Genomic DNA, 12,969 nt, shown 5'->3' with positions numbered 1-12,969 from the left:
CGAAAAAAATTCCCCCCCAGTAACTATGGGTCAATTTGTCAAAAAAAAATTTTTTTGTTCCTCTTTATTTGGTTCAAGTCTAGTATTATTCGAACTTACGCATGACTGTTTAAGTTGCAAAAAAAACCCCCCCAAAGTTTGAACGTTTTTTCATTAAAAAAAACTCGTAGCAATCCCCCCCCCACACCTATGGAGGGGGTTGCTACGCGGTGCGCAGTTTTACAACGTGGTGCCCCCCCCCCCAGGGGTGAATTGTCGATTGATTAAATTAAAAATAAATGATCACTTTCGTGGAGGGAATTTTACAGAGTATACATTTAATTGCAAAACAAAATATCTCCTCCCCAGCAATTATGAGTCTACTAGCTGCATTGCCAGGCGTTGCACGGTCTACCTCAAAAATGTACGTGTATTCGGCGTTCCAAGCATTTTATACAATTATATAATTTTTCTCGCTTTCATTACATTACTTATTGCTGCTCCACTCCTATTAGTCAAAGCGCAATGTTATATAGCCTATAGCCTTCTCAATAAATGGACTATTCAACACAAAATGAATTTTTCAGTTCGAACCCGTCGTCCCTGTAGACCAAGAGCTGAGCCCCCAAAACACGGTTTATCTGTTTTATGGCGGGTGGCCGGTTAAAATAATAAAAAAATTTGATTAAACATTTTGGCTGTAATCCCCCCCCCCTCCGCCCACTGTTTTCGGGTCACACGCTGCATGGGTGGATGAAAGGTCAAAATAAAAGAAAAATATTAACATAAGTGAAATGGCTAAAAAGTATATAATAACATTAAATTAATTAAAAAAAACCACGTAGCAAATCTCAACTCCAGCTATGTTGGGGCGAATGTGGGAGTCCCCCCCCCCCAGAAGTGAATATCGATTGTTAAAATTAAAAAAAAAAATCACTTTCGTGGGGCTGGGGGTGGGGAACTTTACAGGGTATTTGTTTCATTATTTTGATTTCCAAAAAATCTCCCCCCCCCCCCCCCCAGTAACTATGGGTAAATTTATCAAAAAAAAGTTTTTTGCTTCTCTTTATTTGGTCCGAGTCCAGTACTATTCGAACTTTCCCATGACCTCTTAAATTGTAAAAAACAATTGCAATTATTTATTCTGTAAAAAAAACACGTAGAAAATCCCCCCCCCCAGCTATGTTAGGGCGAACTTGTTGCCCCCCAGGAGTGAATTATCGATTGATTAAATAAAAAAAAAAGATTACTTTCGTAGAGAGGAGGGATTTTCTCAGAGTTTACACTTGATTGTAGCAGGAAAAAAAATCCCCCCCCCCAAAAAAAATGTTTTTAATTTAAATTAGAAATTTTGAAATATTTTTTAAAATTAAAGGAAGCAATTCAGCGTCCGTACATCTGCTTCTACCATTGTGTGCTCAGCATGAAAAGAATGAAGGGGAAAGTATACGCCTGTGATGATTTCTTCTTGCTGTTTCGAGGGCAGTTTCGTCAGTGATCAACTGTAGCCAACACAGTGAAGTCGTTATAGCTGTTGGTTTTTCTTTTCGGAGCACGCTGTACCGCATCCGTAAACTGAAAACGTAAAAAAATCCTTTTTTCAAAAATATATTTTGATGTTTTTATATAATGAGTGTTTTAAAGGGTAATTTTAAGTGTAGCCAGCAGGGCTGTAGAGTCGGAGTCGAACTGATTTTGGGATAAAGGAGTCGGAGTCGGAGTCATTAGAAAACATGCCGACTCCGACTCCGGGTTTCTTTTTTTCTTTCCTTTTCACCGACTCTCCTTGCATTTTTTAAAAACTGATTACCAATTGGTTCGATTACATGTATAAAAAGATACTAATGAGAAAATAACTGCCATTATGGCAATTAGCTAGCTTGAATGCTTACCGAACTTTCTGTAGCCGTCCCCTAGTTTGCTTGCTTTTTAACTTAACTAATAGCAACTGCCAGCAAACGGTTTTGTTGCCTAACATTTTCAAGTAATCACTTTCAAATAAAAATGAAATATAGTGTTTTGTTCGATCTCACTTATAAAATAGTAAAAGAAACTTAACAAATTAGTAAGTCGACACCCGTAGCTAAGGTTGAAACGTTTAAGTGTGATCGGCAAATTCAAAGAAGTTCTGGCGCGAAAGCACGAATCCAAAAGATTCGATGAAATAATCTAATGTTTTTTTTTAATTAAGACTATTTCTGTAAGCTTGATTCTCACTATAAAGTATGGAACAAAATAAGTAAATGATTTCTTGATTACAACACTCAAGAATTGCAGTTAATCTTAAAATCTTCATATTTAGGTTAATTCTAAAGCAGCCAATAAAATTTAAATTAAAAATTTAGCGAAGAAGAAATATAGGTATAGTAAAAGTTATTCGTACAAATTTGTATACCGCCGCGTTTTATGTAAAATTAGCTCCTGACGTATATGTGCCCTATTTTCGTTGAAATTTTTTTGATGAAATATAATTTAAAATATATTCGTGAAAATTTTCAGAATTAAAGTATTTATATTTTTTATAAACTCTGAAATTAACTTTGGGTGTCATCTACTAGATGGATGTCACCAGGGGCAAACCACTCCCTCTCAAGAACTTGGATTTAGAAAAAAAAGGTTTTTTTTCTCTCAAGTTACAGCTTTCAAAAATTGAAAGCACACGATTTGATCAATATCTATTTGTTAAACATTAAAGGGGGGAAAATTACAGATAATCCATTTTAAAATTTTTAAAAGGGATTTTTAAGTCATCTCACTTTTTAACTCGTAACTATTGGAAAATTTGATTTTTAAATTGAATTTCTAACGTTGTATGGCGTCTTGGGTTTACAATAAAACACAAAATGCGAAATTTTCATAAAAAGGAATTAATATTTCAATCTGTGTTAAGAGGTTTTCCCCCTTCCCTTGAATGGAGAGAGGGAATTGAAAAAATACAATTAAAAAAAATAAAAAAAATTTGGAGTCGGAGTCGGGCGTTTCAAAATCCAGGAGTCAGAGTCGGGGTCGGCCATTTTCTTTCCGACTCCGCAGCCCTGGTAGCCAGCCACCAGATAAAAGATAATGTTTTGACAGAAACTTTATTTGAAGGAATAAAAGTTTCAAAGATTCGAAAACACTGAAAACTGAAATTCCGTGATTTAGATTTTTCCGAGTTCTTAACAGAAGCAGATTTATATCATCGAGATTGCAGGAACATTTTTATCAAACTAGATAGACACTATCACAACCAATATGCTGAAGGTAAATAAATCTATATGAATTTCCAAATTATTTTAAAAATTCATTTAACGCATCGGATTAACGCATTAACATTTACAAGTAAAAAAGTCGTTATTGCAATTTTAACATAAAATCACTTTTGCTTGTGAAATAAACTCATAATTACTGGGGTAGGGGGAGAATTTTTTTTTTTTGCAATTAAAACAATTAAATGTATACTCTAGAGATAATATACTAAATTATCTTTTATCTGGTGGCTGGCTACACTTAAAATTACCCTTTAAAACACTTATAATATAAAAACAGCAAAATATATTTTTGAAAAAAGGATTTTTTTACGTTTTCAGTTTAAGGATGCGGTACAGCGTGCTCCGAAAAGAAAAACCAACAGCTATAACGACTTCACTGTGTTGGCTACAGTTGATCACTGACGAAACTGCCCTCGAAACAGCAAGAAGAAATCATCACAGGCGTATACTTTCCCCTTCATTCTTTTCATGCTGAGCACACAATGGTAGAAGCAGATGTACGGACGCTGAATTGCTTCCTTTAATTTTAAAAAATATTTCAAAATTTCTAATTTAAATTAAAAACATTTTTTTTGGGGGGGGGATTTTTTTTCCTGCTACAATCAAGTGTAAACTCTGAGAAAATCCCTCCTCTCTACGAAAGTAATCTTTTTTTTTTATTTAATCAATCGATAATTCACTCCTGGGGGGCAACAAGTTCGCCCTAACATAGCTGGGGGGGGGGGGATTTTCTACGTGTTTTTTTTACAGAATAAATAATTGCAATTGTTTTTTACAATTTAAGAGGTCATGGGAAAGTTCGAATAGTACTGGACTCGGACCAAATAAAGAGAAGCAAAAAACTTTTTTTTGATAAATTTACCCATAGTTACTGGGGGGGGGGGGAGATTTTGGAAATCAAAATAATGAAACAAATACCCTGTAAAGTTCCCCATCCCCAACCCCACGAAAGTGATTTTTTTTTTAACTTTAACAATCGATATTCACTTCTGGGGGGGGGGGCCTCCCACATTCGCCCCAACATAGCTGGAGGGGAGATTTGCTATGTGGTTTTTTTAAATTAATTTAATGTTATTATATACTTTTTAGCCATTTCACTTATGTTAATATTTTTCTTTTATTTTGACCTTTCATCCACCCATGCAGCGTGTGACCCGAAAATAGTGGGCGGAGGGGGGGGGGATTAGAGCCAAAATTTTTAATCACATTTTTTTATTATTTTAACCGGCCACCCGCCATAAAACAGATAAACCGTGTTTTGGGGGCTCAGCTCTTGGTCTACAGGGACGACGGGTTCGAACTGAAAAATTCATTTTGTGTTGAATAGTCCATTTATTGAGAAGGCTATAGGCTATATAACATTGCGCTTTGACTAATAGGAGTAGAGCAGCAATAAGAAATGTAATGAAAGCGAGAAAATTTATATAATTGTATAAAATGCTTGGAACGCCGAATACACGTACATTTTTGAGGTAGACCGTGCAACGCCTGGCAATGCATCTAGTAGATTAATAATTGCTGGGGAGGAGATATTTTGTTTTGCAATTAAATGTATACTCTGTAAAATTCCCTCCACGAAAGTGATCATTTACTTTTAATTTAATTAATCGACAATTCATCCCTGGGGGGGAGGGGCACCACGTTGTAAAACTGCGCACCGCATAGCAACCCCCTCCATAGGTGTGGGGGGGGGATTGCTACGAGTTTTTTTTAATGAAAAAACGTTCCAACTTTGGGGGTTTTTTTTGCAACTTAAACAGTCATGCGTAAGTTCGAATAATACTCGACTTGAACCAAATAAAGAGGAACAAAAAAAAATTTTTTTTGACAAATTGACCCATAGTTTCTGGGGGGGAATTTTTTTTGGCAATCAAAATAATGAAACTAATACCCTGTAAAATTCCCCCCCCCCCACGAAAGTGATCATTTTTTTTTTAAGTTTAATAATCGATACTTTACCCCTGGGGGGCACCACGTTCGCCCCAACATAGCTGGGGGGGGGAAATTCGCTACGGGTTTTTTCTTATTAATTTAATGCTATTATATAGTTTTTAGCCATTTAACTCATCACTTTGATATTTTTCATTTTTTTGACCTTTCACCCACCCACGCAGCCGTTTGACCCAAAATTAGTGGGGGGGATTCGAGCCAAAGTTTTAAATTGCATTTTTTTATTATTTTAACCGGCCACAAGCCATAAAAGAGATAAATCGTGTTTTGGGGGGTCAGCTCTTGGTCTAATACCAATATAACCAAATTTCCGTTTCAACGAAATACATTTTCAGTCCTGATTTAACTGACATTACATTATTTGAATTCCATTACAACGAAATTCTCGTTACAATGAACAGAATTTGCGGTCCCTTGAAGTTCGTTGTAACGGAATTTCACTGTGTAATGCATAATAACAAAAATCAACATTCGTGGATCATAGACCGATGTCAATATAATCAGTTTTTTTCTTTCATATAGTAAAGGATGCTTACATCAAAATTAAAATTTTTAAAAATTCAGTTTTTTGCACATTTTAGGTTACTTTCAATACATTAATTACATTGAGATAAACGTCCAATTCTGTTTTTGGAAATTTACGTCTACTTGCAAAACTACCAAATATGGCGACTAAGTGAAGAATTTAAGATGCGTAGATTTTTGAATGTGTACCCAGGGGTCTGGCCAGAGGATATTTGGGTCTGTTAACGGACCCTTCACAAAAATCGGATCAGCCAAAACGGACCTTTCACAAAATCCCAATCAACCAAAACGAACCCTTCACAAAATTCTGATAAACAAATTTTCATAAACAAGGACTGATCTTTCACAAATTGTTTATTGTAAGAGCAAATCTGAAAGCAAAATAACGCATTTTTCGCTGTATAAAAAAGGTTCCAAAAATTATCAGTTTTAAAGTCAAATTTGAAAGATCAACTTATGCTAATTTCGCAAAGAAAAAAAATCGTACTCTTGTGATGCTCCTGCAAGCAATAAATAATTGCTAGTGCCAAATAAATATAATGCTTGTTGTTTGTTTCTTGGAAAGAAATTAACAACTGGCAATAAGTTTGGTTTTAAATAATTTTGTTTGTTTGATCACAGCTAATTAGCAGCGGTGTTGTTAACTTTTTTGAAAAGGTGTTAGTAAGCACTTTTCTCCCTGCTCATTCAATAAATCAGGGGTCTGTCCAGGATTTTTCACAAGGTCCGTTTTTTGTGAAAAATCAAATAATTTTGTGAAAAATGAATTAATTTTGTGAAAAATCAAAGAATTTCGCAAAAAAATTTTTTTGTTAAAACGAAATTTTAGAATTTAGAGATGGCACAAACTGCATCAATTAAACTTAAAGTTGAGTGTTTTCTTCTTCTATGAAGAGAAAATCATTCTGGATTTTTCTTTCTGATATTTGGCCGGAGGGGGGGGGGGCATCGCTCTTTCAAGTATCAATATTTATCTACCATTCTGCATTATGTTAAATTATACTAGATATATTTCTGTACAATATTTAAAATAATTGTAACAAAAATATAAATAAAACAAAATTCAGAATAGGGTTCAGCATTCAACTTTTTGACCCAAGACACTCTTAAAAAGCACAGAATTTCGTTTAAAACTTATAAATTCCATGATTTTAACAAAAATAAAAAGATATTTCAATTGTTTACCTCTTAACAAAGCGTAATAATCATCAAAAATTCGAAAAATCGGATTCCCATAGCGGATGCAAAGAGATCGCAATTCTCAGAGTGAAGGCATCAAAAGTATAAAAACGGCTTGTAAAAGAAATATTTTTGATAAAATTTTAAAATTGCATTTTAGAGTCCTATGATAACATATCATTAATATCTGTGAACACAGTTGACCCAAAAAATAATAATAATAATAATAAAATAAACCATCTATTCAGCATTTTAATTTTTGACTCATAACAGAAAATGGAATTTTGCTTTAAAAACTTGAAATGAGAGTTCTAACAGAAATAAAGAGACTTTTCATTTATTTGAATCCTAATAAAGCGAAGTTAGCTTGAAAAAAGAACAAAATATGATTCTCATATTGGATGTTAAAAGATTGCATTTTTCAAAATGTAGACATCTAAAGAAAAAAAAAACGGTAATTAAAAGAGTTTACTTAAAGTTAATCATCCTTGTTAGCATCGAAAAATCAAAACCCATATAATTTTCTCCTAAAATAACAATTAAACATCGCAGCACCGCACCATAAAAACGCAAATATTGACAAGCCAACAAAATGAGAATATTTTCTAATCTCATTATTAAAGGTTCAACGCCAGACGCTAAGTTGTGATAGTTTTGAAGTTGGTAACCCTATCTGAAGCAATCATATTTTTTCCTCACCCTTACTATCCCTTTGCAGTTCTAAGTTCATAACGCAGATATATATTATTATTGTTTATTAAATCATGAGGGGAGAAAAGTGCTTACCAATGCCTTTTCAGAAAAGTTTACAACAACACCATTGCTAATTAGCTGTGATAAAACAAACAACCATTATATTTATTTGGCAGTAGCAATTATTTATCGCTTGCAGGAGCATCGCATCCATCGGAGCATCGCATCGGAGCATCGCAAGAGTGCCCCCGATTTTTTTTTTTTCAAAATTAGCCGATTTTGTATAAGCTGATCCCTCTAATTTGACTTAAAAAAGGTTCCGAAAATTATCGGTTTATACACAGAAATATGCGGTTTATACACAAAAATATGCGTTATTTTACTTTCAGATTTGCTCTTTCAATAAACAATTTGTGACAGATCCGATCTTGTTGATCAGAATTTTGTGAAGGGTCCGTTTTGTTTGATCGGGATTTTGTGAAAGGTCCGTTTTGGTTGATCGGATTTTTGTGAAGGGTCCGTTAACGGACCCAAATATCCTCTGGCCAGACCCCTGTAAATAATAATATATATCAGCGAAATGAACTTAGAACTGCAAAGGGATAGTGAGGATGGGGGAAAAAATATGATCGCTTCAGATAGGATTACTAACTTCAAAATTATTGCCACTTAATGACTGGTGTTAAACCTTTAAAATGATTTGATTCGAAAATATTCTCATCATTTTACCAGCTTGCGTTTTTACGGTGTAGGTGCAATGTTTAACTGTATTTTGGGAGAAAATTATATAGGTTTGATTTTTTGATGCTAACAAGGATGATTAACTTTTTGTTCTTTTTTCAAGCTAACTTCGCTTTATTAGGATGCAAATAAATGAAAAGTATCTTTATTTCTGTTAGAACGCTTATTTCAAGTTTTTAAAACAAAATTCCATTTTCTTTTATGAGTCAAAAATTAAAATGCTGATTTTTTTTTTTTTTTTTTTTTGCTTCAACTGTGTTTACAGATATTAATGATATGTTTATCATAGGACACTAAAATGCAATTTCAAAATAATTTTATCAAAAATATTTCCTTTACAAGCCGTTTTTATACTTTTGGTACCTTCACTTTTGAGAATTGCAATCTCTGCATCCGCTATGGGAATCCGATTTTTCGAATTTTTGATGATAAGTACGCTTTGTTAAGAGGTAAACAAATAAGATCTCTTCTTATTTTTGTTAAAATCACGGAATTCATAAGTTTTAAACGAAATCCTGTGCTTTTTAAGTGTGTCTTGGGTCAAAAAGGTAAATGCTGAACCGTTCTGATTTTTTTTGTTGCAATTATTTTAAATACTGTACAGAAATATTTCTAGTATAATTTAACATAATGTAGAATGGTTGATAAATATTGATACTTGAGAGAGAGATGCCACCGCCCTCCCCTCCCTCGCCAAATACTAGAAAAACACCCCTTAATGATATTCTCAACATAGAAGAGGAAAACACTCAACTTTAAGTTTAAATGATGCAGTTTATGCCATCTCTTAAGTTCTAAAATTTCTTTTTTTAAAAAAAAAGAAAGAATATTTTTCAAAATTATTTGATTTTTCACAAAAATTATTTTTTTTTACAAAAAAAGGACCCTGTGAAAAATCCTGGACAGACCCCTGCATAAACTTATCCTTTTCTGTTATAGACTCTCTCAAAAAGAAATTTTAATGCTTTAAAGACAACAATGGATGATACTTGTCATATCAGCTTAAATTGCTGCTGAAGCATCATGCCCTTTTGGCTAGCAAATCAGTTTCAATTTTAAAGATAAATTATGTCAGCATGCAATAGGGAAGTTGCAACATATTAAATGTTCATATTTTGGCTATTGGATATTGTTAATTGACCCTCAAAACTAAAAAATTCACCATCGCCGAATTTTAAAACACCGTGGTTGATTTTTAATGAATTTTGAAAAATCCACGCGCAAAAGTGCGCTCTTCTGAAACGTCACGAGCCTACGTCACAGGGCGCGAATGGGCAGCCTTCCGCCGAAGATCCCTTGTTTTCGCTACGGACATTTTGAGCGCGCTGATATTTTTATTTTTTAGAAATTCAGTAATCCTTTTGAACACACTATGGAGGCCGGATTTGTTAAAGCACAATCTAAATAATCTTCCTCAAATAATATCAATGATGATATTCTAATATTTTCGAGAGGATGAGAGGTTTAATGTTCCAGAAACCCGAGGAGTTTAATGCGAGGAGATAAGCTTTTTACGTTTAGTCTTCGAAGTCGAATGCACGGTCTTCGGTTTCTCCCATGACATGAGAACCGGTTCGCTAGTGTTTCTCTCCTATCGGAAGAGCGCATGACGTCACTTCCTATGCCATTTGACGTCACAAGGGCTTGAACTTTAAAAATTAATTTAAAAAAAAATACTTATGGTATCGCAAAAATTTTTTCACCTATGATGTTCATGCATGTTACTCTATCATATAAAAATAAAATTGAAAAATCAAAAACATCCCTATTATGTCAGACATCAAGAACCAAAATAAGCAACAGATCAATACAAATCCCTAAAGTATCATATAAGGAGACAAATTCAATAGCTATAACAAATCAAACTCCCTTCTTTATCTTCTAACTGCAAGAGAAATCTAATGCACAAATGAAGAAGTAATCTGAAATAAGTGTATTTTTTTAAGTCTAGTTAATTGAAAAGAAAAATTCTTGTAGAGAAACATGATTGATGAAGGTATCATACAAATGTTAAAGAAATTTCTTCACCGAATCATGGGCTTAGAACAAAGACAAATACCCAATTGTAGTTGACTAGTAATAGTAACATCAAATTATTTCAATTATAATGTGTTATTTCTTAAACATAAAACAGGGTTCATACCCAACTTTGAAAATCAAAAGTAAGGAGACTTTAAGGAGTTTCGCAGGAGTTCATTTTATTTTTTAAGGACTAGTTTCCTGGTTAAAGATGTATTTTTTGAAACTTATTTCAGAAAAAATATGTACAATTCTAATATTATTTATTTTTGTTTTCATACAAAACATTGAACACACAAACATACTGAATTTATAGTAAAATATGCATTTACTGCATTTTCTTTGACGTGAGCAGCCTCGGTATCAAATTCAAATACAAGGTGGGGGAGGGGGTGTTACATAAAAGAATTTATAGAAGCAAAAAAAAAAAACCTTCAGCATGGTACTTTAACAAATCTACAAGATGTTATTTTACAAATAACTATCCGCATAATCGTCATAAATTTGAAAAAAAATTCGGATGTGGGGAAGAAATTTGTCTAACGAAAAAATCGGATTTCCGGTATTAACAGACGAATAAATAGCGGAATTTTTGGTAAAGTTAGGTACAACGTAATCACTCCTATCGGATAGGCGATAGAAAAACATCTTTAAGGTCATGTAGAATAAAAAAATAAGGAGTTCGTAAGGAGATAATAGCAAAATTCAGGAGTTTTAAAGGCCCTTATTTTCTTTTCTTAAAAATCAGGAGTTTATAAGGAGTTTGTCAGGAGCGTACGAACCCTGCAAAACTCTTCATCATTCAAAAATCTTTGTGAGCGAAAAAATAATTGAGAATAGTTAAAATTACTTTCGACATGGATTACTTAAAAAAAAAAAATGGGGTGACCCGTATCTGCCCCAATCCGGGATAATTCTTGGTCACTCATTTCATTTTAATAAAAAAATGCAATTTTAGGTAAACGGATTATTTGAATAATTTTTAAATTGTCTAAGTTTACTCCATGCCAATTAAAAACATTTTATCTTTTATACATAAGAAAATATTGAGATGTTATATTATTTGACCCATAATTCCCCCGTCTGACCCTACTGGGAAAAACTGGACAAAGTGAACAAATGACATTTTGTGCAAATGGTTTTCTCAAGAGTTTTTCCCAGCATTGAAAAGATCAGACAACCTTGGCTACATTCGGAAACAGGCACTGATCGCAACGGTGGGAGTCTCAATACGTTTTATATCAAGAATCAACCGTTTTGACTGCTTGAGGTGGCACCGGTGCCTGCTTCCGAATGTAGCCCTTGTTTACAATAAGACGAACTTAGATCTTCATTGCCAACATCTCTCCTCCCGAAATTTTTTGACATTAAAAACTGTTAAAATGAGTCTTACGGGTTTGCTTGGTAACAACAAGGAATTGAACTGTGACATAAAGTGAAATAAGAGTTAATTAGATAGCAAAGGTAAACTTGAAATATGTTAAGCTACTAAATTTCACTTTTAAGCAAATGAAAGTAATTAGTAAAGTTATTATACTTGTAACGCAACTATAATGATTTTACACAGCAGTTTTAAAATAAACATTTGTAACCGATGAAGTCTTAGTTCATACTTTAAAAAAATAAACATATACTGCCTTGAAAGTTCTCCAAGTTTTCAGATATCGTCGCCTCAGAGCAACAATAAATTACCTAAACCTAGAAACAACAGTAAGATATCCCACTGTTGTTCTGAGGCGACGACATGCATTCAGTTGACAAATTGGGCAAAGAAAACTAATCAAAGTGAGTTTCACAAGTCCGGAAGACATAAATACAATGGACTAAGTACAGAACTTAAAAAATGGTAATATTTTGACAGGAAATGTTTCCTGAAACTAGTGTCCAAAATTAACTATTTAATGCATTTGGTAATTCATATTTTGTGACACTAACTCTAACTCTACAACACATACCTTTTCTCGAATGCTAGAAATGTTTCTTTTCCCATTAATGTCGGCTAATGCAGGTCTTTTTGAAGGGCCACGATGAACATTGTGTTTGTTTTCAGCGTTTGTGATAGATTTTTTTACTAATGGCGAACACTCAGCCATACTAACAACCGGACACAGTTTCTGACAATATTTACCTTAAAAAGAAAAACATTCAGTGCAAAGAAGAATTAAATCTGAAATCCTATGGAACGAAAATGCATGGTGGTTATTGCCGGAAAGTGACACAAAAATTGAAGTTAAAATTTTTTGACACGAAGCTGCATCACGTACACTTACGTACGCATTCAAATTATATGCCTCCAGCTGGCAGCCAATGTTAGCAATGCATCTTCATGACGTTTGAGTGAAATGCAGCTAAAGAAAAGAAGCAACTCGAATACGATTGGTCAAACGAAATTTGAAGAAAACCACAGTGACGGTCACAGTGAAGTTATGACAATTTCGAAAACTACTTTTAATGCTCTATAACAATTTATTAAAGAGTGAAAGATAAGAATAACAAACGATAATAAAGTTGCTGTCGTCAGTTAAAAATATTTTTAATGTGAGAGCGAGCCCTGCAAATCTTTCCAAATGCTGGATTTCTACAAAAATAAAAGTTGAAATTAATCGATGAAGTAAAATTAAAAGTTAAAACT

The 12,969-nt window shown here is 33.5% G+C and overlaps 1 protein-coding gene across 1 annotated transcript in view; it reads right to left on the bottom strand.

Moving 5' to 3' along the window:
• LOC129218026 (G2/mitotic-specific cyclin-A-like) overlaps window positions 1–12,638 on the bottom strand; it is a 53,684-nt gene extending 41,046 nt beyond the window's left edge. The window contains exon 1 of the mRNA XM_054852204.1: window positions 12,293–12,638. Within this exon, the coding sequence (XP_054708179.1) occupies window positions 12,293–12,430 (138 nt within the window). The 5' untranslated portion in view covers window positions 12,431–12,638. The remainder of the gene's footprint in view (window positions 1–12,292) is intronic.
• Between the last annotated feature and the right edge of the window lie 331 nt (window positions 12,639–12,969).

The sequence above is a fragment of the Uloborus diversus genome, chromosome 3, assembly GCF_026930045.1.
Source record: "Uloborus diversus isolate 005 chromosome 3, Udiv.v.3.1, whole genome shotgun sequence".
NCBI lineage: Eukaryota > Metazoa > Arthropoda > Arachnida > Araneae > Uloboridae > Uloborus > Uloborus diversus.
This window is presented reverse-complemented; position numbering and strand designations above follow the sequence as displayed.